This window comes from Myotis davidii, unplaced genomic scaffold (assembly GCF_000327345.1).
Source record: "Myotis davidii unplaced genomic scaffold, ASM32734v1 scaffold221, whole genome shotgun sequence".
Lineage (NCBI taxonomy): Eukaryota > Metazoa > Chordata > Mammalia > Chiroptera > Vespertilionidae > Myotis > Myotis davidii.
This window is the reverse complement of record NW_006293349.1, coordinates 6,812,801-6,836,358: the sequence shown is the minus strand read 5'-3', so window position 1 is coordinate 6,836,358 and position 23,558 is coordinate 6,812,801. Positions and strand designations below refer to the sequence as shown.

Sequence of the window (23,558 nt, the reverse complement as noted above, 5' to 3'; positions counted from 1 at the left end):
CCATTGGCTGGCTGGCACCGCCCCCTGGTCAAACGCCCGGTTGAACTCTTGGTCGAGAGGACAATTTGCATATTAGTCTTTTATTATATAGGATGATCATTCATTCATTCATTCATTCAGACCTGCTTTCTCTCCTGCCTTCCTCCTGTCTATTTGTCCACCTATATGTGCAGAAGCCATTCTTGGGTAGATGGATCATTCCTTGCTCCCTAGTCCAGATCCCCTGTCTCCCCTGCCTGTGAGCAGGCTGGCCCTGTGAGCCGTGGGCTTCTCCCTGTTCTGATGCTCGGTCATTGCACCTGCATTGGCTTTCCCCGTCCTTGCATCTGTTTCTCGCAGGAATAGCTTTTTGTTTTCCTCTTGCAGTGAGAGGTTAAAAATGTAGCTCAAACAGAAGGCCGGGCCCCAACAGCCCTTTCCACCCTTGTGAGTTTTCTTTCCAGTTACTCTTCTCATAACGAAAATGTTCAAGGACGTTGGTCAACATGCTAATTTCTCTCTAACTCAGAGGGGCTGTATTTTAATCTTGAGTGACCGAAAGCACTGAATAATATTTGGACGGGACAGCTCTCACCTGCATGGAACATTCCCGTATTTTCGGGACAGGCATCTTTCCTGGCGTCCTGCTCCGGGACCTGGCTGGTTTGAGTCCAGGTGCCAACAGCTGTTCTGTGTTTTTCTCTCTGGGGACCTGCTGTGCGTTTGCTTTTGTGACAGGGGATCTGCGTCATCCTGTGCTTGGCCCCACCCAGGAAGCCCTGGGAAGCTGTTGGCTCTGCCCTGTTTGGGGTGATCATGTCCATCCACGGAATCTGTTTTGTTCAATTCAGAGTAAATTCATCTTAGAGGTCACTGAGACTCCAGTGCAGTGATGGCGAACCTTTTGAGCTCGGCGTGTCAGCATTTTGAAAAACCCTAACTTAATTCTGCTGCCGGGTCACATATAGAAATTTTTTTGATCTTTGCAACCAGAGTAAAACAAAGATTTATATTTTTGATATTTATTTTATATATTTAAATGCCATTTAACAAAGAAAAATCAACCAAAAAAATGAGTTCGCGTGTCATAGGTTCGCCATCACTACTGTAGTGTATCACTGGGGTTAGAGATTTGGGTTATAGCAAGGAATAAAATAGCACCTAAAATGGGTCAGCTGGCAAAGTTGGCCTGGCTACCACTATCCTACAGACAAAAATGAGCAGCCCAGCCGGTGTGGCTCAGTGGTTGAGCGTTGACCTATGAATCAGGAGGTCACAGTTAGATTCCGGGTCAGGGCACAGGCCCAGGTTGCAGGCTTGATCCCCAGTGGAGGGCGTGCAGAAGGCAGCTGATCAATGCTTCTCTCTCATCATTGATGTTTGTAGGTCTCTCTCCCTCTCCCTTCCTCTCTGAAATCAATAAAAAAATATTTTTAAAAAATGAGCAGTCACTTGTTTTGTCTTGGAGTGTGTTCCCTCGCTGACTGTGTGGAGGAGATGGCACCCTGACTGGAGAGTTCGGGGAAGGTCTTCTACAAATGCACGTCTCCGTATTGGGAAGCGAGCTGCTCGCTCCCTCCCCGTTGACTTGGTCACGGAGGTCCTGCTGCAGGCGGGTTCGGACCCGGTCTCCAGCGTCAGAGGGGGACGCTGATGCGCTCCTGCCCGCAGAACCCAAGGCTCACGCCCACACCGAGCTGCCCGGCTTTGACGGCCTGTCCATTGTGCTGAGCCGTGTTCTTGCCGAATGCATCCTGTTGGTCTTGGGAGAAAGCAGGTGGGAGGAAGTTTGCTCAGGTCTGTGCAGCTGTTACAATGCAGCCACACTCAGAGCCCGGTGTGGGTGTTCACGCCTGGCGTGTTCTGGGAGGGCCGGTGCGGATGAAGCTGGGACGCCCCCGCCGGTGGGTCCTCAAAGCCCGCAGCTCATCATTCCTGCCTCGGCCACTCCTCGCTCCCAGCCTGCTCGTCCGTTAGGTTTCCCATCCGCAGGTTTCCGTCCCAACCAGTGTGTCCTGTGAGCCTTCCTGATCCCGCGTGTCCTCGCTGGTCTCTGCCTCCAGCCTTCTCCCACCGTCCTCCCTGCCAGTGTCTGTCTCCTGGGCTTCGTCAGGCCTGTGGCTGCCACCTCCACACTCCGTCACCCGCTAGACCAGATGCCTTCCCCGGATCCGCTCGCCCTGCCCGGCGTGGGGCGGGCCTGTTTGTGATGGGTGCGGGGTGACAGTCCTCTGCTCGGCAGTGCGCGCTGCGCTTCCAGTCACCAGTGACTCATGTTTGTGATGGGAAGACTCTGTATTTTACCTCATGACGAGACTGTTCTTTTTGCATTTCATCATGGATGGAAAACGTGCAATAATTTAAATTCCTAAGAGAGGATTTTTCTTTATTTGTTGTATTTTTTCCCTTAAAACAAGTGAACCAGATACTCCGTGGAGGTCACCGGGTGCGGCCGGGAGGGTCCGTGGGAGGTGGACTTCCTTGGGAAATACGTCCAGTGGCTCCCCCTTTAGTGGTCCAGGGGACTCAGTAGCGGAGGCCGCTCCTGTAGGCAGGCCTGGCCCTGGGGCTGCCCATCAGCATCCCTGCCTGTATCGGATGACACCTGGGGAGCGAGGCATCTTGCGGTGACACTTCCGTGACTCAGGCGCACTGTGCACGGAAACATCCCAGTGCCGGTGCCATCTACCTGTGACGCGTTCTGACTTCACGATCTTTGACATTGTTACTTTCCAAAGTCAGTAACAGACGTTTGTATTGCTCTTTATCGAGTTCAGATTTTACACATATGAAATACATATATGCGACATACATGTGTAATAGATATGAACACACACATAACCTGTGGATATAGATCTCCACATACATCTGCATCTGTCCACGTGCCAGTAGTGTCTGTACCAGTGGTTACTAAATTTGATCCCTGTCTGGTAGCTGCATTTAGATCACTTGGAAATTTAAAATAATGCATGTTCCCAGGCCCTAGCACTGCATAGTCTGAGACAGTATTTTCTCATACGTGTTAACCTGCTTTCTGTGTCCATGGACAGCTGCAGCCTGTCTGCATTGTAGAGGTTCAGGATGAAGGCTTTGATACCTAAGGTCAGTTTGAGTCCTGACCCTGTCATTTCCTGCTTGACCTTCAGCACATCACACTCCATCGGCAGCCTGGGAACAGGCATTTCTGCCTCCCAAAGTGGGTGTGAGGTGAAGGGGCCCCGAGACCAGAGAGACACCTCCACGCAGGGCAGCTAGCCTCAGCCTCATCTCCACACGGTTTACTTTGCGGCACGTTGGCGCGTTATCTTCTAATACGTTTGAGGGTGTTCATACAAAATCCCGGAGGAGCATCTGTGATCAAGTGCGAGGTGGCATAACCCGTCCGTTGCCTCTGCTTGGAAAAGGAGGGACCATTCAAAGACTCAGAGGAGGGCTTTCTGAGAGGCCGTGTGGGAATGGCCTCAGCTGGCTGTTCCGTGTTTGAATGACTGTTCCATGTGTGAATGACCGTTTTTCTCCAATCCACCCGCAGCGGAGATAAAGATCTGCTTTAAGTACTACCACGGCATCAGCGGAGCCTTGCGCGCCACCACCCCCTGCATCACCGTGAGGAACCCTGCTGTGATGGTGAGTCCTGCTTGCTGCTTCCTGGGGTGGGTGGTCCCTGGGGCCTTGCTTTCTATTTCTGCACCTGCAGCTCTGGCAGATGATGGGGAACAATGAGAAGGAAACACAGGGCATGGGGGGCGGGGGCTCCGCTTTATTAAAGGGAATCACGCGCAGGCTGGCTTACCTGCATCCATCATTCTAACCAGTGGGAAACCAGGATTGGATTTATATCAGCTCTGTGTCGTCAGCTCTCCATGAAGCAGATTAGCGAGTGCTCCACTGTGGAAGGGGTTTCAGACTCCATTGGGGTCGGTAGGAAATGGTAACATTACATCTTCACATGCATTTCATTTACAGGAGCTCAGTGTGTAGAAGGGAGAACAGTCATGATTTAACGTGTGTGATTCTGCCTGCTGCTCAGTGAGCTTTCATCCCAAAGGGAGTGTGAGGTGGGGATCAAGCATGTGCTTTTCCCAGGAGGCCTCAGTGCTGAGTCTCTCTCCGGCAGAGCTGGGGTCCGGTGCCTCCAGACACAAAACGTAGTTTTGTACGACCTGGCCAGTCAGTGAGGCCAGCCTCTTCCCCAGGCCCTCAGTGGAAGAAAGAGATATTTAACTTAGATTTGGAGGACATCATTGGTTTTGTGGACCCTTGAAGGGAAAGTGTGTCCATTTCTAACCCGGTACTTCCCGGGGGATTCCTTTTCTCAATGTTATGATTTTTCACTCCGTCCACTAACCTTAGGGTCTCACCGCCTCACAAGGTGCACTCCATTGCACAAGGGCGATTGGACTTAGATAGTTTAGGGCAGTGGTCGGCAAACTCATTAGTCAACAGAGTCAAATATCAACAGCACTTCTTCAAAGTAGACTCTCCCAGGCCGAAAACCGACTTCTGCGCATGGGCCACGAAGTTTCAATCGCACTGTACGTGCTCCTGCACATGGTATTTTGTGGAAGAGCGACATTCAAGGGGCCAAAGAGCCGCATGTGGCTCGCGAGCCGCAGTTTGCCGACCACGGGTTTACGGGAATTCCGAGAGTGTAAGAGATGTAAATCATTACACTTATATCCCTCGTTCATAACATTCAGGTCATGGAAGTATAGAAGAAAAATACTGACTCCCATAATATCGAATCTTCATGACGTGTGTGTGTGTGTGTGTGTGTGTGTGTGTGTGTGAATGTATAGATGCACGCACTTTGGGAAATAGGCACGTGGCCAGGATGACTCCTTGAGATTCAGAAAGTAATCTCTGCCGATGGCAATTTGCAATTGTGCAGGCCCACCAACGCCGTATCAGCCCGTCCTTCCCTTTCTCCACTCATGCGAGCAAATACTCACTGGGTGCCAGCTAATGTCAGGCATCGCACTCACCACCAGGATGAAATTATCAGCAAAACACAGTGTTTGTTTTCACCGGTCTCGTGGGGGAGGAGAGACATCAATTAAGTTACATTATAGTTATTTGAGTCTAATGACAGTGAGCGGGAGTAAGACGGGGCTATAAGAGCACGTACTGTAGGATTTATCCTGATCAGGAAGGTGTTGGAGGGCTTCCTGAGGGAGGCGTGTTTGCAGGACAGTCTGAAGGATGAGTAGGAGCCACGTAGGTGGAGAGAGGTAGGGAAGAGCATTTTAGGTCGAGGGAACAGTATGTGCAAAATCTGCAATATCTAAGTACTGAGCTCACATAGGACACATGGTATAGAATAGGAAAGAATAACCCACATGTACTATATAAGACTTGGAAGCCCATAGGAGAATAACAGTTGTTGACTACAGCATCTGCCCTGTCACATAGTCAGCACGGGCACACGCTTTAATTAATATTCTAAAGAGAAGAATTGCAAAGCCAGAAGTGTGGTGCCGTTTGTAATAAAACCCTTTGAAAAATTAACTGTGTGTGAAATTAGGCAATCGCTTCCAAACACGATTTTTCTGAACTCAGAGTTTTTATTTATTTTTTTTAGACTTGAGCAGTTTCAACAATCAGCTATCATTGAAGGCAGCGGGAGTTCACTGCCGGGTGAACATTGATCTCATTCCATTGATCTTTGCATTGAGATTATTCTGTCAATCCTGTGGCCCGTTTGGAGATAATTAATTTGCTTCAGACAGCGTGTAGAGCACCTTAAAAGCTTCGTCGATACAGCGCTTGCGATCAGAATAGAATATTGTGGTTCCGAGGGTGACTCATAGGATTGGCGGCCCATCGTTTCCCGACCAGGCTTGAGATGGCCGGGTCTGTATCCAGAATGAGAGGCTGTGCCACGTGGGCGCCTCGTTGTGAGGGTGAGGGCTGTGTCTGTGTCACAGCGTGACGGCCGCCCGGGGCACGGCATGTGGCCTGTGTTTAGTTATTGAGACGGATAAGCTGCATCGACAGTCACAAGGCCCACTTAGAACAGTCCTGGAAGAAGTCACTGGGAGACTCCCTGGGGAAGGAAACGAGCTGCCACCCTAATCTGCTCCTTTCTCACACATCCTCCTGCGATGAGTCCAGGATACAAACCGCTGTGCCCTCTCTGCCGCTGGGGCTTTGACGTCACTGTCATTCCTTAGAGCACACAGCGATGTGTATCTCAGACGCTTGGAACAGGAAATCCTTTGGCCTCAGGGACAGGCAAAGGCACCGTCACTCACGGCCATGTATTGTTTCTGCACTGGGCTGACAGTGTTGCTTCTGGCTTTTCCTGGAATGAATCTCGGGAGTGAGTTTATTTAAAAACCTTTCTGCAAACAGCGAGGGCAGACGTGTTTATTACCGCCGATGCCCTCGTAGCTAGAGGGAATGCCTGCTCTTCCCTGGCTTTGTGGTCATCGGTGGTGACATCGAATGCTCTGGGTATTCTTTCAGATGAGCGTTTTGCCGCCACGGTAGGAAAGGACAGTGTCTATCTGTGAATTCTGTGAACATTGTTTCACATTAACCTTTTGCCGGACAGTGAATCACATTTTAAAAATGAGAATCTAAGGGCAAATTTTTTTGTTTCTGTAATATCTTATAATATTTTAAGTAGGTTTTCAGAAAACCCATGTAAAGTTTATTTTTAAAAGAATTTGAATCTTTTCAGCCTTCTTTAACTCACTTTGGGTGAGTCTCCCTTAGCAGGAAGGGTCATCGGTCTTTGGGGGTGGTACAGCACCCAGGGCCATGGGGTCCATTTGAGGGGAGGCCATGACCTATCGGGTCTGGCTGTCTCAGCTGCAGACTGTACTCCCTTGCTGCTCACCACTCCACAGTCCAGGGTTGTGTGTGGTGAAAGCAGGACGTGGTAGTGACCAGCCGTCAGTAGCTTGGCTGGTTTGCTGTTGCCCCGCCGGTCAACCTGGGGGTGATGAGTCGGAGAGGTGGCGCACAGTGTAATAAAGCATACGTACTCACCGAGAGCCAGCCCAGGGTCATCAGGGAGTTGGTTTGATGAGCAGAATGTAAAAAGATACCTGGATGGGACCCAAGGATACTGCAAATGACACAATCAGGAAGCAGCTAAGTGTCACACAAAATAGTTTTGACTACGTTACAGGAAGTGGAGAAGGAAGTAGAAATTGATATTTCAGAATTGCATGGAATTCATTTCCAGTGGTTCTCAACCTTCCCAATGCCATGACCCTTTAATACAGTTCCTCATGTTGTGGTGACCCCCAACCATAAAATTATTTTCATTGCTACTTGATAACTGTAATTTTGCTACTGTTATGAATCATCATGTAAATATCTGATATGCAGGATGTATTTTCATTGTTTGTGACCAACAGGTTGAGAATCTAAGGGCAAATTTTAGATGTTTTCCGGCTTTTCTTGGATGAGTGAAAGTTTTATTTGTTGATGGCATAAGATTTTTAAAGGAGTCTGGGGAGTGTTCCAAAGATAAAAGATGGAAGGGTGTAATATAAACTAATGTGGTTTCACTTTTCCAACCATTCAACATATATTCTGCCTTCAGCCTGTCTCTTACAGGTAAAAAGGAAAAAAAGGCTTTTTTTTTTTTTTTTTTTTTTTTTTTTTTAGAAAACTATGAAATTTTGTTTCCTAGTATGCCAGAACTTGAGCACTAATTGCACATAAATTGAGGGAAAGGCTAAATCTGCTATGTGGTCTATAAATGATTGGTTTCAATGAGATAATTTACTCGAAAGCTTTTAGGAAAAGCTTTACAGCACAGTGATTAGTACAGTAGCATTGAGAATGCCTATCACCACTAATCATAACAGCATGTGCCATCTACCTGCAGCTCAGTCATGTAGGAGCCCCCGAAGGGATGGGACATCCACGTGGCCACTCAAAAATGTTTGGCGAGAGAGCATCATTCTACATATGTACGGATGAGTCTGGTATAAATCACGTGTTTCGTTTATTCTAGGGTTTTCTAAAAAGTCTGAAGGAATTTGATGTTTGATTTTTTTTTTAACGTAAGGAATGTTTTCATATAGTAATAGCAATATAAGTACATTTACTATCTATCAACTATCTTCTTAGCAAAGAACTAAAAGGACAGAAAGTAAGTTTATTCATGTCCCAGCGAATTTAGAAGCTGCTACCAGTCTCATTTCGGGTAAAGATGAAGTTAGGTGTGATCTTTCTCTCATCTCTGAGAACCTGCATTTGTGTCTCAATTCCAAGCTTTGCAGCTTATGAGAAGGCATGTACTGCATGCATGTTTGGTATGAACATCATCACATTGGCAAACATACGTGATTCCCCAGGACGGCTGAGCAGCCTCAGACCCTGTGAAGCTTCACACGCGTGTTTTTTGTCTGCAGATGGGGGCGGAAGGAGGTGCTTCTGGAAGCCCGCATTCCCGGAAGCTCGTCAGCTTCACGCTGTCCGGTAAGGCTGCCTTTCATTGGCGCGACGTCCAGCTTGAAAGTGTGCGATTTTAAGGGCATCAATAGTCCCTTCTTCCACAGATTCTCATATGTTATAGGTGGACTAGTTAGTTATTGATCTGGGGAGGGGGGTCATACTTCTGAAATTCAAGTATATCTTTTACCAGGATAAAAATAGATCATTGATATAAACTCAGAAGTTATTTCTTCTAATGAGTTTTCTGGTGGGAAAAAGACTGTAACTGTGTATAGTTACTTAAAAAAAAAATCTGTAATGTCATGTGTTAACCACACATGAGGGCGTTGGTTATTGAAGATGATTTGTGCTTACCTCATCTAGAGAAAGGGAGATGTGGAAACGAGGCGGGGGGAAGCTGGGGGAACCCCAATGTCTGTGGAGAAATACACATAAAAATAGAAAGTGGGCAAAACAATTTGTTTTGTTTTTTTCTGGTTGCTGCAATATTTTAATTGCTTGTTTGTGTATCATAAAACGAAAGACCTGGTTGTGAGTGGGAATTCATTTGTGGTTTACAAGGTTTATTTCATTGAAACTAGCAATTTAAAAAAGCGTAGAAAAAAAAATCAGTTTACCACCAAAGGGAAATATTTTTTTCATAGAACATCAGTTTACACAAACTGAAAAACATTCACACAAGAAAATAAAAACACCTCTGTATGTGTATGTGGGTTTCATGGTCACATGTTACTTCATATGTAGGGGACTCAAAAAGTTTGAAAGCCTTTGATTTTTAAAAAGTTAATGGGCAGTCATAAAGTCAAGAATTTACTAAGACAGTCAGTATTTGAAATGGACTTTCAAAGTCGATGACTGTGCTACAATACATCCGAAATGAAGTCTGACACGTCTGTCACTTCAGATGCTTTGTTTTCATTTTCCACCTGTGTTGTGCTTCTCAAATTTAAATTCAGTTTACTTTCTTAGCTGCAAAAAAAATTTGCATGAAAATATGTGTTCTCACAAGTGAGAGTCAGCAGGCCGATCGTGAAAACAGATGTGGCAGTGGTGCACCCTTGTCGCATCTGACTGAAGGGCGCATGGAAGTCGCTGAAGGGCGCACCGAAGTCGCTGATGGCTGCCATGGCCTGCGGGGACCTGTCTGTCCTAGCAGAGAAGGCACTTCCTGGGAAAGCTTGCTTGGCTTTGTTTCCTGGCGGGTCTCGGCGGTGGTGAAGTGATGACTGATGGCTCAGATGTGGCCAGTGTGTATGTTTTGGTTGGAACCCTCAGCGTTGACACATGCCTAGGTTTTCAGCAGGGCACGTAGGCGCACCACTGCCTGTGACACTCTCCTGTCCCTTCATCTGTCTGTCTCTTGAGAACATGGCAGGTGGCGACTGTACCTTAGACCTCACAGTCCCCAGGGGCTGCAGGTGCACAAGTCCTTTCCTTATCGGTGGGGAGCACGAGCCGGCCTGTGTGGCTCAGGACATTTAGGTTGACCACACCGTGGTTTTCTTATTGTAGAAGCATTGCCCTGTGCTTCCAAGTGATCAATATCATTCTGAATAGGATACGCACAGCCCAGGTGGCGTGGCTCAGTGGTTGAGCGTCGACCTATGAATCAGGAGGTCACAGTTCGATTCCTGGTCAAGGACACATGCCCGGGTTTCAGGCTCGATCTCCAGCAGGGGGCGCGCAGAAGGCAGCTGATCGATTCTCTCTAATCATTGATGTTTCTATCTCTCCTTCTCCCTTCCTTTCTGAAATCAATAAAAATATTTTAAAAACGATACACACATATTGATTTTGACTGCAGAGGGGTGCTAATTAACTCACTACTGGAGAATGAGCATCTAGAACAGTGGTTCTCAACCTGTGGGTCGAGACCCCTTTGGCGGTCGAACGACCCTTTCACAGGGGTCGCCTAAGACCATCCTGCATATCAGATATTTACATTATGATTCATAACAGTAGCAACATTACAGTTATGAAGTAGTAACGAAAATAATTTTATGGTTGGGTCACAACATGAGGAACTGTATTTAAAGGGCCAGAAGGTTAAGAACCACTTATCTAGAACATGAAAATCCCAGGACATTTTCCTAAAAAGTAGGGGTACAGCCAGATGTTTCTTCTTTAAACACAACTTCTTCTAATGTCTCACCTCAATACACGTGGCGGCTGGCTAACATTATGTCCTATTTCCTACCATGTGGTCAGATATGTGCAGGTGGTAGACAGAAGTGGCTAATACGATAGAATATGAAAACAAGTCTCTAATTCTGAACAAATTAATCTGGTTGTAGCATATTGACAGTGAGTGACAACATATATCCAAGAGCATTTGAGCCCTGTGGAGTGGCTGCCTGCAAACGCTCTACTCTTGATTATCTACGGATAAGTAGGGATACAAATAATTTAACTCCACAGCAGAAAACAAAAACTGTGTTTTCCCTGGCTGAGTTGGTTGGGGCATCATCGCATACCCAAAAAGGTCGTGGGTTTGATTCCCAGTCAGGGCACATACCCAGGTTGCGGGTTTGATCCCCGGACAGTGCATGTGTGGGAGACAACCAATTGATGTTTCTCTTTCTCGCTCTCTCTCTCTCTCTCTCTTTCCTCTCTTTTTTCCCTCTCTATTAACAAAAAAAACCCAAAACAAAACAATAAAGAAACACCAACATGCCAAAAACAAAACAACTGTGTTTTGATTAATATCTTAAACCTCTTCTCCAAATAAAGCTGTAAACCAGGATATCTACCATGTCATACCTTTGTGACTTTGAGTCCTTCATTGGTCTATTAGGTGATGCAGATGTTTATGAGCAATAGGGGATATAAAAGGCAAAAGGGAGAAAAAAGAGCAGAGATGTGACGGGTGAAGGAACCTGGGTAATCAGACCACACATAACTGGTAGTTGGTTGTATTTCTTTCTTTTTTTTAAATATATTTTATTGATTTTTTACAGAGAGGAAGGGAGAGGGATAGAGAGTTAGAAACATCGATGAGAGAGGAACATCGATCAGCTGCCTCCTGCACATCTCCTACTGGGGATGTGCCCGCAACCCAGGTACATGCCCTTGACCGGAATCGAACCTGGGACCTTTCAGTCCGCAGGCCGACGCTCTATCCACTGAGCCAAAGTGGTTTCGGCGGTTGTATTTCTTAATGAAGGTTTCTTTGTACAATGTCCCCGGTGGAAAACTGGTATGAGGGTTAACAGTGACTTCTTTCATCACAGCGGCTTCATCTTCTGGGGAAATTCTCTGTGTTCAAAGGAATGTTTTGCATAAAAGATTTATTAGCTCTGTCAGACTGTGTGGCAGCCATTTCTGTACATGTTATTCCTCATTTATTGCAAAGAAGTCGATTTACTATCTAAAGAATGTCATTTTTTCTGTCTCTGGGTCTGAGGCGAACATAAACAAGAAAGGTAAGAAGATAAGTCTGTAAATTGCACTTTCTCTCTCAAGGCTGGCTATTTTATGCCAAAGTAAGCCCAGTAAAGACACGTTATTAAATGGGTAATGAAGTGCAGGCACCCTGGGGAGGGCCAGGGATGGGAGCGGTCAGGCTCCCGAGGGGACAGCAGTGTCGCTCCCGCCGGTTTCAGGTCAGTGATCTCACTGTTTCCTGCATGTCCTGTTGGTTGAATGTTTCAATCTTTGCCAACATATTAAAATAAGTTTTTCTTTTGTGTATATTTTTTAAATTATTTTTTGGAGAGGAAGGGAGAGGGAGAGAGAGCTAGAAGCATCAATGATGAGAGAGAATCATTCATTGGCTGCCTCTTGCATGCCCCACCCTGGGGATTGAGCCTGAAACCCAGGTACGTGCCCTTGACCAGGAATCAAACCTAGGACCCTTCGGTCCACAGGCCGACGCTCTAGTCCAGCCGTGGGCAAACTACGGCCCTCTTTGAAATGAATAAAACTATTGAAAAAAAAAGACTGTACCCTTTAATGTAATGATGTTTACTTTGAATTTATATTAGTTCACACAAACACTCCATCCATGCTTTTGTTCCGGCCTCCGGTCCAGTTTAAGAATCCACTGTGGCCCTCGAGTCAAAAAGTTTGCCCACCCCTTCTCTAGTCACTAGGCCAAACCGGCGAGGGCTTTGCCAACATATTAAACTGCCTCCCTCTACTGCCAGTTGTGTGTCATCAGACTCTCCCGGTCTGTTTTCATGGCACAGACGTCTAGACCCCAAGTTCCTGCTGGTAGATGAGGGCATGAGCTTCCAGTAGAGAGCAGTCCCCAGAGAGTAGGGTTCTCTGGGCAGTCCCCGGCCAGTTCTGTCCTTCGAAGAAAGACTTTGTGTTTCAGAAGTGGGATTGAGTAGGATGACCGTGGAGACAATTTAGGGTCATTGGAGGTTCATCAGCCACCTGCAGGTTTCTATCTGCACCAGTGGGCGGGGCCTCCTAGCCTAAGCATCACTGCCTGAGGCGACCTGGAAACAGTCCGTTCTTCCAGACACTTAAAGATCCCTCGGTTCTCAGGCCGACCCTAGTCACACAGATACTCTCAGAAAGGTGTAGGGGGCCCAGGGAAGCAGCTTCGTTTCCTGACGTGTGTGAATCCCTAAGCCTGGCCTTAAAAAAAAAAGTGTCATTCTCTTCACGAACCAGACTTTAGCCAGAACTTTTAGCAGCTCGCATAGTGAAATCACAGCTGCTGCAGAAGATGAGACATGGGACATTCGTTCAATCTTTAGGTGACTTTAGGCTATTGAGGAAGTAACCTCACAGTTATTTAATCCAGTAGGTAGCATTCAGCTATCAGAAATATTTCTGGTCTCCCTGCTTCCCTAGCATTCATGGCATTTGTGGAAGATATGCGACATGATGAATGTGTGCAACTGAATGTGTGCTCTGCAGTGTCCGCCCCAGTTAAACATCGGTCAGTGCATTTCCCATATGTGTGTCGAAGATTCATGTTTCTCTCATGAAGGGACCTATTGGTGTTTAGGTTTTTTTAAATAAACAGTTTACTGAGGATTTCTCTCAAGACATTGTTGCCAACCCACATACAGTTAGACTCTAGGTGTGTGAGGTGCGGGTAAAGTGTGGGCTCACTTTTGCAGCCTGCTAGGAGGCCTCTCTGCTGGCATGAGTCACGACCCGCCTGAACTCACTTACCTACGCGGTCGCAGTTTGAATAACTGTGCTGTCGTTTCACCAGATCGTTTCTGTGTAGCGCTTCCTGCCTGATTATTTAAGAACAGTTGTCATTGAGCCGCTTGTCCTTCTGTCTCTTTTCCTCTGCCCTTCTCTTCCCTTCCTCCCCCCTCTCCTTCTCTTTCTTTAAAGATCTCAGAGCTGTCGGGCTAAAGAAAGGGATGTTCTTCAACCCGGACCCTTACCTGAAGATGTCCATCCGGCCGGGGAAGAAGAGCAGCTTCCCCACCTGTGCCCACCACGGGCAGGAGCGGAGGTCCACCATCATCAGCAACACCACCAACCCCATTTGGCACCGAGAGGTGAGGTGGTCCCCAGGGTCTGAGACGTGACGGAGGAGGAGGTGGCCAACTCCAGCCCTTTCCTCCGGACTCTGTGCAGCACTGAGCTGTGTACTGTGTGAGCAGGAGGTGTCTAGGGGGCCTGTTGGAAAGAGGGCCCAGTGAGAATGAGATATTCCCTCTAGTCGGGGCTGGTCTAGGATAAGGCAAGGGAAGCACCTCTGGTGCACAATTTACGGTAAAGGATGCCAAAAGACTCAAAAATCAAAAGAAATACTTTAATGCAGTGTGTGTGTGTGTGTGTGTGTGTGTGTGTAGCTTTTGAAAATATATTCTTACTGATTTCAGAGAGGAAGGGACAAGGGAGAGAGAAATAGAAACATCGGTGATGAGAGAGAATCTTTGATCGGCTGCCTCCTGCAGACCCCACATTGGGGATCGAGTCCACAGCTCGGACATGTGCCCTGACTGGGAATCAAACTGCGACTTCCTGGTTCATGGGTCGACGCTCACTGCCACGCTAGCTGGGCTGCAATATATTTTTTAAAAAGTCAAAATCAATGCAAACAAATGATGAGCACAAAGTGTCAACATGTGGAGACAGGATAGGCCCAGCAGCATTGTCTAGCAGTTATGTTGGACCTTGAGGCAGAAGGAGAAATCAGGGAGATTGATGGTTTTTATTTAAAACGTTGGTGTTTTGTTCTAGCATATATTCAGTGCAAATTAAAGGAGTTTCCCCGCCTGCAGGCTTTGGCGAATGTGTCTGGGATTTCTTGATCTTGGGAAATTCAATGCGCTATTCAGAGAGTGAAGCCAGATTGTGTTGGGGGTCCTTAGGCCCCCTCCCAACTCCCTTATGTTTCCAGTCGGCTCTGTGCCGCGTGTCAGGGCGGCCCGGCGAGGGCCTCTCCTTAGAACTACAGAAAACTCCGAGAACGAACAGAGACCCCGTTTCTCCTCGAGTGAGGACAGCCGTTTCTTTGGGATCAAGACATTTCCAGTACTAGATAGTGTTTCTGGGTAAACCTTTGTTGGCATAGGAATCACACCGATAATTAAAACATTCCCTAACTGTTTATGGACAACCATGTTCTGATAATGTTGTGGAAGTATTTCATTGGAGAGGGAGATAACTCAGGGGACCTATAACCAAGTGGAGAAAAGATATGGCTCTTAGGAGTTCTTAGGCTGTTTAAACAGATAAAAGCATGTTTTCTTATTCCTGGTTTTAAAAACAAGTACTTACTATCTCCAAAATAGTAAATAACTTGTAAAGGCGGACCACCGAATTTAAACACGTTAGAAACCTAGAAAACATAAAATTTATCTCAACACGAGCGCTAGCAGGCACAGAGTGCAATAATTAGCAATCACTTTATTTTCCTTACATTTGATATTGACAAAGTTCTTACGGACGGGGCCAGTGCAAGCCTGAGGAGGGGGGTGTACTTGACCAAGGAAACCAGGGTATTCTGTAGATGTTTCTACTTTAGTAGGGGTATTTGAACCCATATTGGGCAACTTCTACATAACATGGGATCAGGAATGAAAATTGCTGTTAACCAAATACATCGGTTCATTCTAAACCAGTGATGGCGAGCCTATGACATGCGTGTCAGAGGTGACAAGCAAACTCATTTTTTTGGTTGATTTTTCTTTGTTAATCAGAAAATTTCTATATGTGACATGGCACCAGAGTTAAGTTAGGGTTTTCCAAAATGCTGACATGCCGAGCTCAAAAGGTTCGCCATCACTGTTCTAAACCATCCTATACCAGCATGTTAAATTTCAAAGAATTAAGATACAATAAATATATGAATACTAAAATTGTATTGTGCATAATTTGATATTTGGTAACATCTCCTAAAACTGTTGAAGCAGGAAAGGATGTGGTAAGGGAAGGGGCTCCCTTTGTCATACAGATCCCTAGCTTGTTGGGTTTGTTTTTTTTTAAAATATATTTTTATTGATTTAAGAGAGGAAGGGAAAGGGATAGAGAGACAGAAACATCAATGATGAGAGAATCATCGATCGGCTGCCTCCTGCACGCCCCCCACTGGGGACCAAGCCTGCAACCCAGGCATGTGCCCTGACCTGGAATCGAACTGTGACCTCCCGGTTCATAGGTTGACACTCAACCACTGAGCCACTCCAGCTGGGCAGCTGTTGGTTTTGAATCATTGTGCATGTTAATGAGTCTGAGTGAATAAAAGATTGACAACAGCTGTAGCTCTTTCTAGCAATGTGGACTCTGTACGTCATTAAGATTGAAAAGCGATGACATTTTCTATCATAATTAATGATGTAATTTCCTGTTTGTCTTTTTCTGAATCGGCCTGTTATCTGTTTTTATTTTCAGAAATACTCCTTTTTTGCACTTCTTACCGATGTCTTAGAAATTGAAATTAAAGACAAATTTGCCAAGAGCCGTCCTATCATCAAGCGTTTCCTGGGGAAGCTGACCATCCCCGTGCAGCGGCTGCTGGAGCGCCAGGCCATCGGGTAACCAGCACCCCCCCCAACGCCTCCGGGTGGGCCTTTGGGGGGGGGGTGCACAGAAGCAGCTGAAATGATGCTTTCCTTTCCAGCCCTAGGCCTTTGCTCACTGATAAGAAGTGATAACACATCTCTTTTAAAAGTGGGAATGCTCCTACGTGAACACGTGCAGGGCGAAGCACTTTGATTTAGTGATGCACCATTTGGGGGTGTCTGTCTTTTCCAAGGTGGCCTGCCGCGGGCATTTCTGCACTACATCTGTGCTCAGCTGGGTGGAGTCTTTTGGAATCTCGCTCTAAAGGCCTCTCCCCAAGTCAGGATCCTGGTGTCGAGTTGACACCTCCCTGTCCGGGTTGATCCCATCCGGGGAACTGGTTGACGGTGGGACTCCTAGACATATACATTCACCCAGGCAGCTGTCACTTCCGTTTGCTGTCTGTGAGCCTTCTGTAAGTGTGAATAACGTAGGTAAGAAATCATAACATGCCTCCACCCCTTGTCACAAATGGCCTGTCGATGTGAACACGGTGAGGACCAGCAGGTGCGGTGACACTGGCGCCTGAAGCGGCACTCGGACCTTGGTCATTGTAAGAGAACGTGCTGAACATGTGGCGGTTGCAGTAGTCGTAGCAGTAGCCGCAGCAGTAGTAAGAGGAGTTATAGTAGTAAGAGGAGTTAATAGTAGTAAGAGTAGTAATAGCAGTAAGAATAGTAATAGTAGTGAGAGGAGTAAGAGCAGCAAGAGTAGGGACAGCGGCCATGTCAGTGTTGGCAGCATTAGTGGTTGTGCTGTCCCAGCAGAACTCGTCCCAGCAGAACTAGTGAACAAAAGAGATGCCGAGACTTGCTCTGTGGCAGGAGTTGAGCAGGTGACACGCATTAGCTCATGGCATCCGCTCAACAGCTCTGGGAGGTGAGGAATGGGATCATACCCATTTCAGAGATGAGGAGGGAGAGGCTCACCGGCAGGTGGCGGAGCGGGGAGCTGAGTGCGGGTCAGTCTACAGCCCCATGAGGACCGCAGGAGCCTCCGATGGTCCAGCGGCCTGAGGGAGGCGGGCACCGTGTCCCCCTGCAGCTGACTCACGGGGCTGGCACCACCGCTTCCCTGGGCGTTGTCTTTCTCTTCTGACGAATAAGGCGTTTAGGCCAGGTCATCTCTAAGACGCCGTAGAAATCAGAAACTAAGAGATTGCAATGGATTCTAGTTCTCTGGCCCTCAGAGGAGATGGAGTTTGGGGTTGAGCCAGCCCACAGGAAGTATAAATCACACTGAAATTCTAGCAGCTAGTTTATCAGATACAAGCTGGGAGATGCGCTATTTTTTTTAAAAAATTTGTTATTTTTAAGGATAACATTGATTGCTGCTAGTGGAGATAATGTACTTTGGGAAGTGTTTAAAATTATTTTTAGGGTTTATAGAAAGTGAGCGATTATAAAGCGTGAGAATAACTATGGGAAATGTAGCTACCATTTAATTTATATAATTATATAATTTACATAATAAAAGGTGTAATTAACAAATGAGACTCTACTTATGGCAGAAGTGTTCGCTGACATATGTCAGTCAGAACGATCAAGGAAAGATAAAAACTTGTCAGTGTGTGAAACTTGTTGGCTTGCCGGCTTTTCATTTAGTCTTCTTCTTTTTTTTTTTTTTGATTGATTTCAGCGGCTCGAGCCCGCAACCTGGGCATGTGCCCTGACTGGGAATCAAACCATGACCTCCTGGTTCACAGGTCGACGCTCAGTCACTGAGCCACACAGTTGGGCTCATTTAGTCTTTGGAAGATCATGGAGTCCACGTGTGCCAGCAGGAGGCCCAGCATGAATGGACAGCAGAGCAGAATTACGAAATATTTCTGTACACGAACAGTGAGAGCATTGCCTGATGCGGAGGCCCAGGGATTGGCTTCATTAAGGAAGAATGGCATGGACCACAGATTATAGGCCAGATGTTAGCTTCGAAATACATGTTTCTGATCGGATGGTTGCTTCCCATCCAGTAATCGCGACTTGTTGAAAAATGCCGGGTCTCCATTACCCTGTGTGGGAGGCCGAGACGGTCGGACACAGTGGGGGCGCACAGGGGCGGTGCAGGGTGAGCTGGGGCTCCTCGCGATTCACCTGCTTTGGGGGCCTTTGCGTGAAGCCGGCCGTTTTCAGGGAGGGCGGGCCTGCCTCTGTCCAGGCGCGTCACGTCCAGGCCGCGTCATTGCTGCGATGCCATCGGTGAGGAACGCTCCGGGCAGGTAGTGAGAGCTCCTGGGCACTTGTTCCCTATAATTAGAGCGCATGCTAGTGTCTCATACACCGTTCACAGCAATGTGTCCCCGCCAGAGGCAGGATGAGTCAGCTGGGACGTGGTGAGAGCAGCGCCGGGCTTCCGTGTTAGGTGAATCCCTGTTCTGACCCTGGCTCTGTTCCTCCCTCGTGTCTGGCCGGGGGCAGGTCGCTTCTCCTCCCTGTGCCGTCGCCTCTAGCCAACAGGGCCTCCCCCAGAGCATGCTGGGAGGAGTAAAGAGCAGAAGCAGGCAGAGCCCCCAGGGAGTGTGAGTGACACACAGGGAGACTCAGTTTGGGGAAAGAAAGCAGTTTAGAAGCACCAGTCCAGACAAGAAAAATCCTGGCCACGTTTCTAGGGAAGAAAAAGAGAAAGGTAAAGGTATAGTATTGTTTTATGAGATTCTTGCTATGGAGCCGGAGAACTTCAGGGGAGCTGGGCTGGGATTGCCAGTTAATTCGCAGGTGCTCCCTTACACAGATAGCAGCCCCTTAGCACTGTGCTGAGGAGGCCAGGAGCGCAGACAGTGATGCAGATGAACCCTAAAAGGCCTGCTGGGGCTCTGCGCTGCGCTGCCAGCGGGGAGAGGCGCCGTGTGTCCTCCTGCAGCTGCCAGCAGAGGGCAGTGTGAGAGCGGAGATGGAGTGATCGGGGACCGGCCGTGGTTACTTTCCTTATTAAATGTAGGTCAGACGCGGAGTGAAAGTGGCTTGCATACCAAGAAATGATGTAATTGCAGTTGACGTTGATAAATAGACAGGGAATTGAAAAGTCAGTTCCATCCCAGAGGAGGCTGGGAGCCTGAGCCAGGAGCCGAGGTGGGGCAGAACCTGGGCCTGCCCACATGCGGTCCCCTCGGCACGCCTGCCAGGGCAGCAGCGAGACGTACCCCAGGGGCGCATCCAGCTTCTCCAGCTGCCCCATCCCCGTCGGCGAGGGCCAGCTCCCCGTACTGTGCAGGTGGACGGGGAGGGTCAGCGCCCGGCCCTCACTTGGCGGGAGCAGCTATCAGGGCGTGGCTGCCACCTCCTGTCCCCCGGCTTCCATTCTTCAGAACACGGTGCCCCCCAGGACCGCGTGCGTGTGAGAGCCCTGGCCTGCGGGTCCTTCCAGAACCAGCTTTCTGACGTGCTCAGTGCCAAGGAGCCAGGCCCACTGTGCCTGCACCTGAGCCCAGAAATCCCTTCATTTCAGGCCTTTCACAGCTCCTCCGTGATTCTCAAAGTGTCCTCTCCCTGGGCACCCTTCACAGTGAGAGCGCGAATCAGTAGACTTAAAAACACACACACGCTGTATTGCATTTTCTGCTTTTACTCATAATTTTCCTTCTGACAAGATTTCCTCTTTTTTTTAAAATGTATTTTTATTGATTTCAGAGAGGAAGGGACAGGGAGAGAGAGATAGACACATCAGTGATGAGAATCATTGATCAGCTGCCTCCTGCACGCCCCACAGTGGGGATCGAGCACACAATCGGACATGTGCCCTGACCGGGAATCAACCATGACCTCCTGGTTCATAGGTCAGTGCTCAACCACTGGGCCATGCCAGTTGGGCTGACCAGATTTCCTTTTATCTAAGTATTCACTTGTTCGAGTGAATAGTATTGCACTGGACTCAAACGTGCCTTCGAGCCTTTTATTTTCTTGCTAGGCCTGATGCACGAAATTTGTGCAATGGGCTCGGCCCTCGCAGCCCCAGCTGCCTCATCTGGAAGGTCGTCTAGATGGTCGTTCTGCTGTTCGGTCTAATTAGCTCTTCATTATATAGGATGAGTCTGTAAGTGTTAAGAGAAGTACATGGGATTCGGGGTGGGGTGGGGGGTTGTGGGAAGAAGATGAAGGCTGGCGCCAGTGTAGGACGAAAACCCTTTCTCCTCTGCAGCGACCAGATGCTGAGCTACAACCTCGGCAGAAGGCTGCCCGCCGACCACGTGAGCGGGTACCTCCAGTTTAAAGTGGAGGTGACGTCCTCCCTGCATGAAGGTGAGATGCCGGGATAAGTCCGTCCCTGTGGGAAAACGCGTTGCGTCTTCGTTGTCAGTTTGCATGTGCATAGCATCAAATGGGTGTCCTGTTCTGAAAACAAAAACGGCGACCCAGTGATGACCTGGAGAAGGTCACGCAGCGCCGAAGAGCCTGCTTATCAGAAACGTCTCTCAGGTGCATACGCCTACATGTGGGTGCGGGCGGGCGCCTGTGCGCAGTAGTGAACGTGTGCACCTCATGCGTCAGAGTGACCGGCAACAGGCCCGTTCCTGGTGAGGCGTGAGTCTTAGCGAGTCGGCGATGCTGGGAAGAGGGCTCAGGGGGAGGACTGCATCCTTTGAGCTGATGGTTGACGAAGGGATAGGACATGAAAAGTTAATTTGCGAGAGGGCTTGGTTTTGACGAACGCTGCTTTCTCCCTCAGATGCCTCCCCGGAAGCCGTGGGCACGATGCTCGGGGTCGGGTCTGTGAACGGAGACCTGGGCAGCCCTTCGGACGAGGAGGAGATGGCTGGGACCCACCCCGATGGCCCGGCCTGCTCCAACGGGCCCATGTCCGAGGAGAGTGCCGAGGGGACTCCCAAGCACTCCTGCAGGACTAGCTCCACCCTGGACATGGACGGGGAGGATCTGACCTCCATGTCCTCAAGGAACTCGCCGCCCCGCGGACCCCAGGACTCACTCAACGATTACCTGGATGCCGTGGAACACCACGGCCCTGCCAGGCCGGGCCCCGCGCCCTGCGCCGAGCGGCCCAGGGGGGCCTCTCCGAAGCTGAGGAGCAGCTTCCCCACCGACACGAGGCTCAGTGCCATGCTCCACATCGACTCCGACGAGGAGGACCACGAGCTGCAGCCCGGCCTGGGCTCCCCGTCGTCCCTAGAGGACGAGGGGGGCCTGATCATGTTCAGCGGGCCGTCGAGGACTGACGACGGGAGCCTGTCCTCTCAGACAAAGCAGGAAGACGCCCCACTGGAGACCGAGGACGCCCCCACGCACGATGCCGCTTCCTTAGAGGGGAAGCCGGAGGGTCTCCCCGAGGAGCTGGCCGAGGACTCCTCCCCAGCAGGCCCCGCCCCGGGGGACAGCGAAGAGGGTCCGGAGTCTCCAGCCGGTGCCGACCAGGACCAGGACCAGGACGGCACTGAGCCCTGTGGCTCCCAAGAGGTGGACCCGCCCACGAGTGGGGCAGACACGGGCACCCCGGACACGTCGGGAGGGAGCCGGAGGGCCACCAGTGAGACCGAGTCCCTTGACCAGGGCTCGGAGCCCTCCCAGGTGTCCTCCGAGACGGAACCCAGCGACCCCGCCCGGACCGAGAGCGTGAGCGAGGCCAGCACCAGGCCCGAGGGCGAGAGCGACCTGGACGGTGCGGACAGCTCCTGCAACGAGAGCGTCACCACGCAGCTGTCCTCGGTGGAGACGCGCTGCTCCTCTCTCGAGAGTGCCCGGTTCCCCGAGACCCCGGCCTTCTCTTCCCAGGAGGAGGAGGAGGACAGGGCCTGTGCGGGGGAGGCCCCCAGCAGCAGCCCTGCCCGGGGGGCTCAGGAGGCCACGTGTGCCCCTGGGTCCCTGCCGGCGGTGCACATGCCCAGCGCCGAGGAGGAGGGGCCCGGGGCAGAGGCGGCCACCTTCCCCCACCAGGACGAGGGCGGGGAGGTCTGGCAGCGGAGGGGCAGCCTCGAGGGAGCGGCGGCCGCTGTGGAGAGCCAGCCCCAGGAGGAGGGCGATGCCGGCGATGCCCAGGCGGCTGGTGAAGGGGCCGCCGCCCAGGAGGAGGGCGCCACTGGAGGTAGGAGGTGGGGGACAGCGTGGCGCTTGGCCCAAGCAGCCTGCCCAAAGAGGCGTCTGATGGTTTTGTCCCTGAATGCAAGTTATGCTGCAGGCTGACTGTGGCCTGAATGCTTCACCCCGGGCCTCAGTGGTTAGCGTTAATATTTTTCAGTGGACCTTTTATGCTGAGATAAGAGGCCTGTCAAAAAAGTCTTGAGATTTAGATGATGGATCTTGAGGCTCCGCATCAGGAATACGTTATGGGGACCTGCTCTCCCCAGGAGGATGGCCCATGGGGGCGGGTGCTGAGGGCGCCCCGTCCACACAGGACAGACCTAGATGCCTGAGGGCAGGTGCGTAGGTGTGAACTGCACAGGCACACACATGCGCAGCAACAAGGCCCTTGTCTGGGCAGCATAAGAGCAAAACCAAGCGTCACAATGCATCTCTGGTAGGGCCGGAGTTTGTAGATACAAAACCACGCAGGCCAGCAGCTTCAAGGTCAGTGTGACCCGCAGGGGTTTTCAGGGACCCGAAGGTTCACCTGCTCCTGTGAGATTTTCAAGGGAGAAAGGAGTGTGGGCCTGGCATCAGGTGTAACGTCTTTGCCGTGTCTCTTGAGTGTCTTGGGGTGCAAATGCACACATAAAAATTGTATTGTGTGTCAACGAATGTGGCTCAATAGGATGATTCCTTAAAAAATGTTCCATTATAGGTGCGCCAGCAAATCAAAGGACAATTTCATCGGCCTCCATAGCACAGACTCAGAACTGGGAAGGGTTTTCTTATTCTGAAATTCATTTTTTAAAATATATTTTTATTGATTTGAGAGAAAGAGGAAGGGAGAAGGAGAAAGAGAAACATTGACGAGAAACAATCATCAATGGGCTGCCTCCTGCACGCCCCTACTGGGGATCAAGCCCACAACTTGGGCATGTGCCCTGACAGGGAATCGAACTGTGACCTCTCAGTTCATGGGCCGACACAACCACGGAGCCACACCGTCCGGGCTGTAATTTATTTTCCTAGTTAAAGTATGCCCCTCCTTTTCTTCCTCCTCCTTCTGTTGTTTTGTTTCCTTCATTACCTTGTGGCCATATGTGTGGAAGGTGACCCTGGTGACCCTAAAGCATTAGTGCATGACCAGGATAGGGGTTGGGGTGG

At 49.5% G+C, this 23,558-nt stretch overlaps 1 protein-coding gene across 1 annotated transcript in view; it reads left to right on the top strand.

Annotated features, from left to right (window-relative positions):
- The window catches only part of HECW2 (HECT, C2 and WW domain containing E3 ubiquitin protein ligase 2), a 182,944-nt gene that overhangs the window by 56,119 nt on the left and 103,267 nt on the right, over positions 1-23,558 (top strand). Inside the window, 6 exon segments of the mRNA XM_015566100.1 lie at positions 3,512-3,606; positions 8,355-8,421; positions 13,702-13,871; positions 16,213-16,355; positions 20,518-20,618; positions 21,046-22,413. Coding sequence (XP_015421586.1) covers positions 3,512-3,606; positions 8,355-8,421; positions 13,702-13,871; positions 16,213-16,355; positions 20,518-20,618; positions 21,046-22,413 — 1,944 coding nt within the window.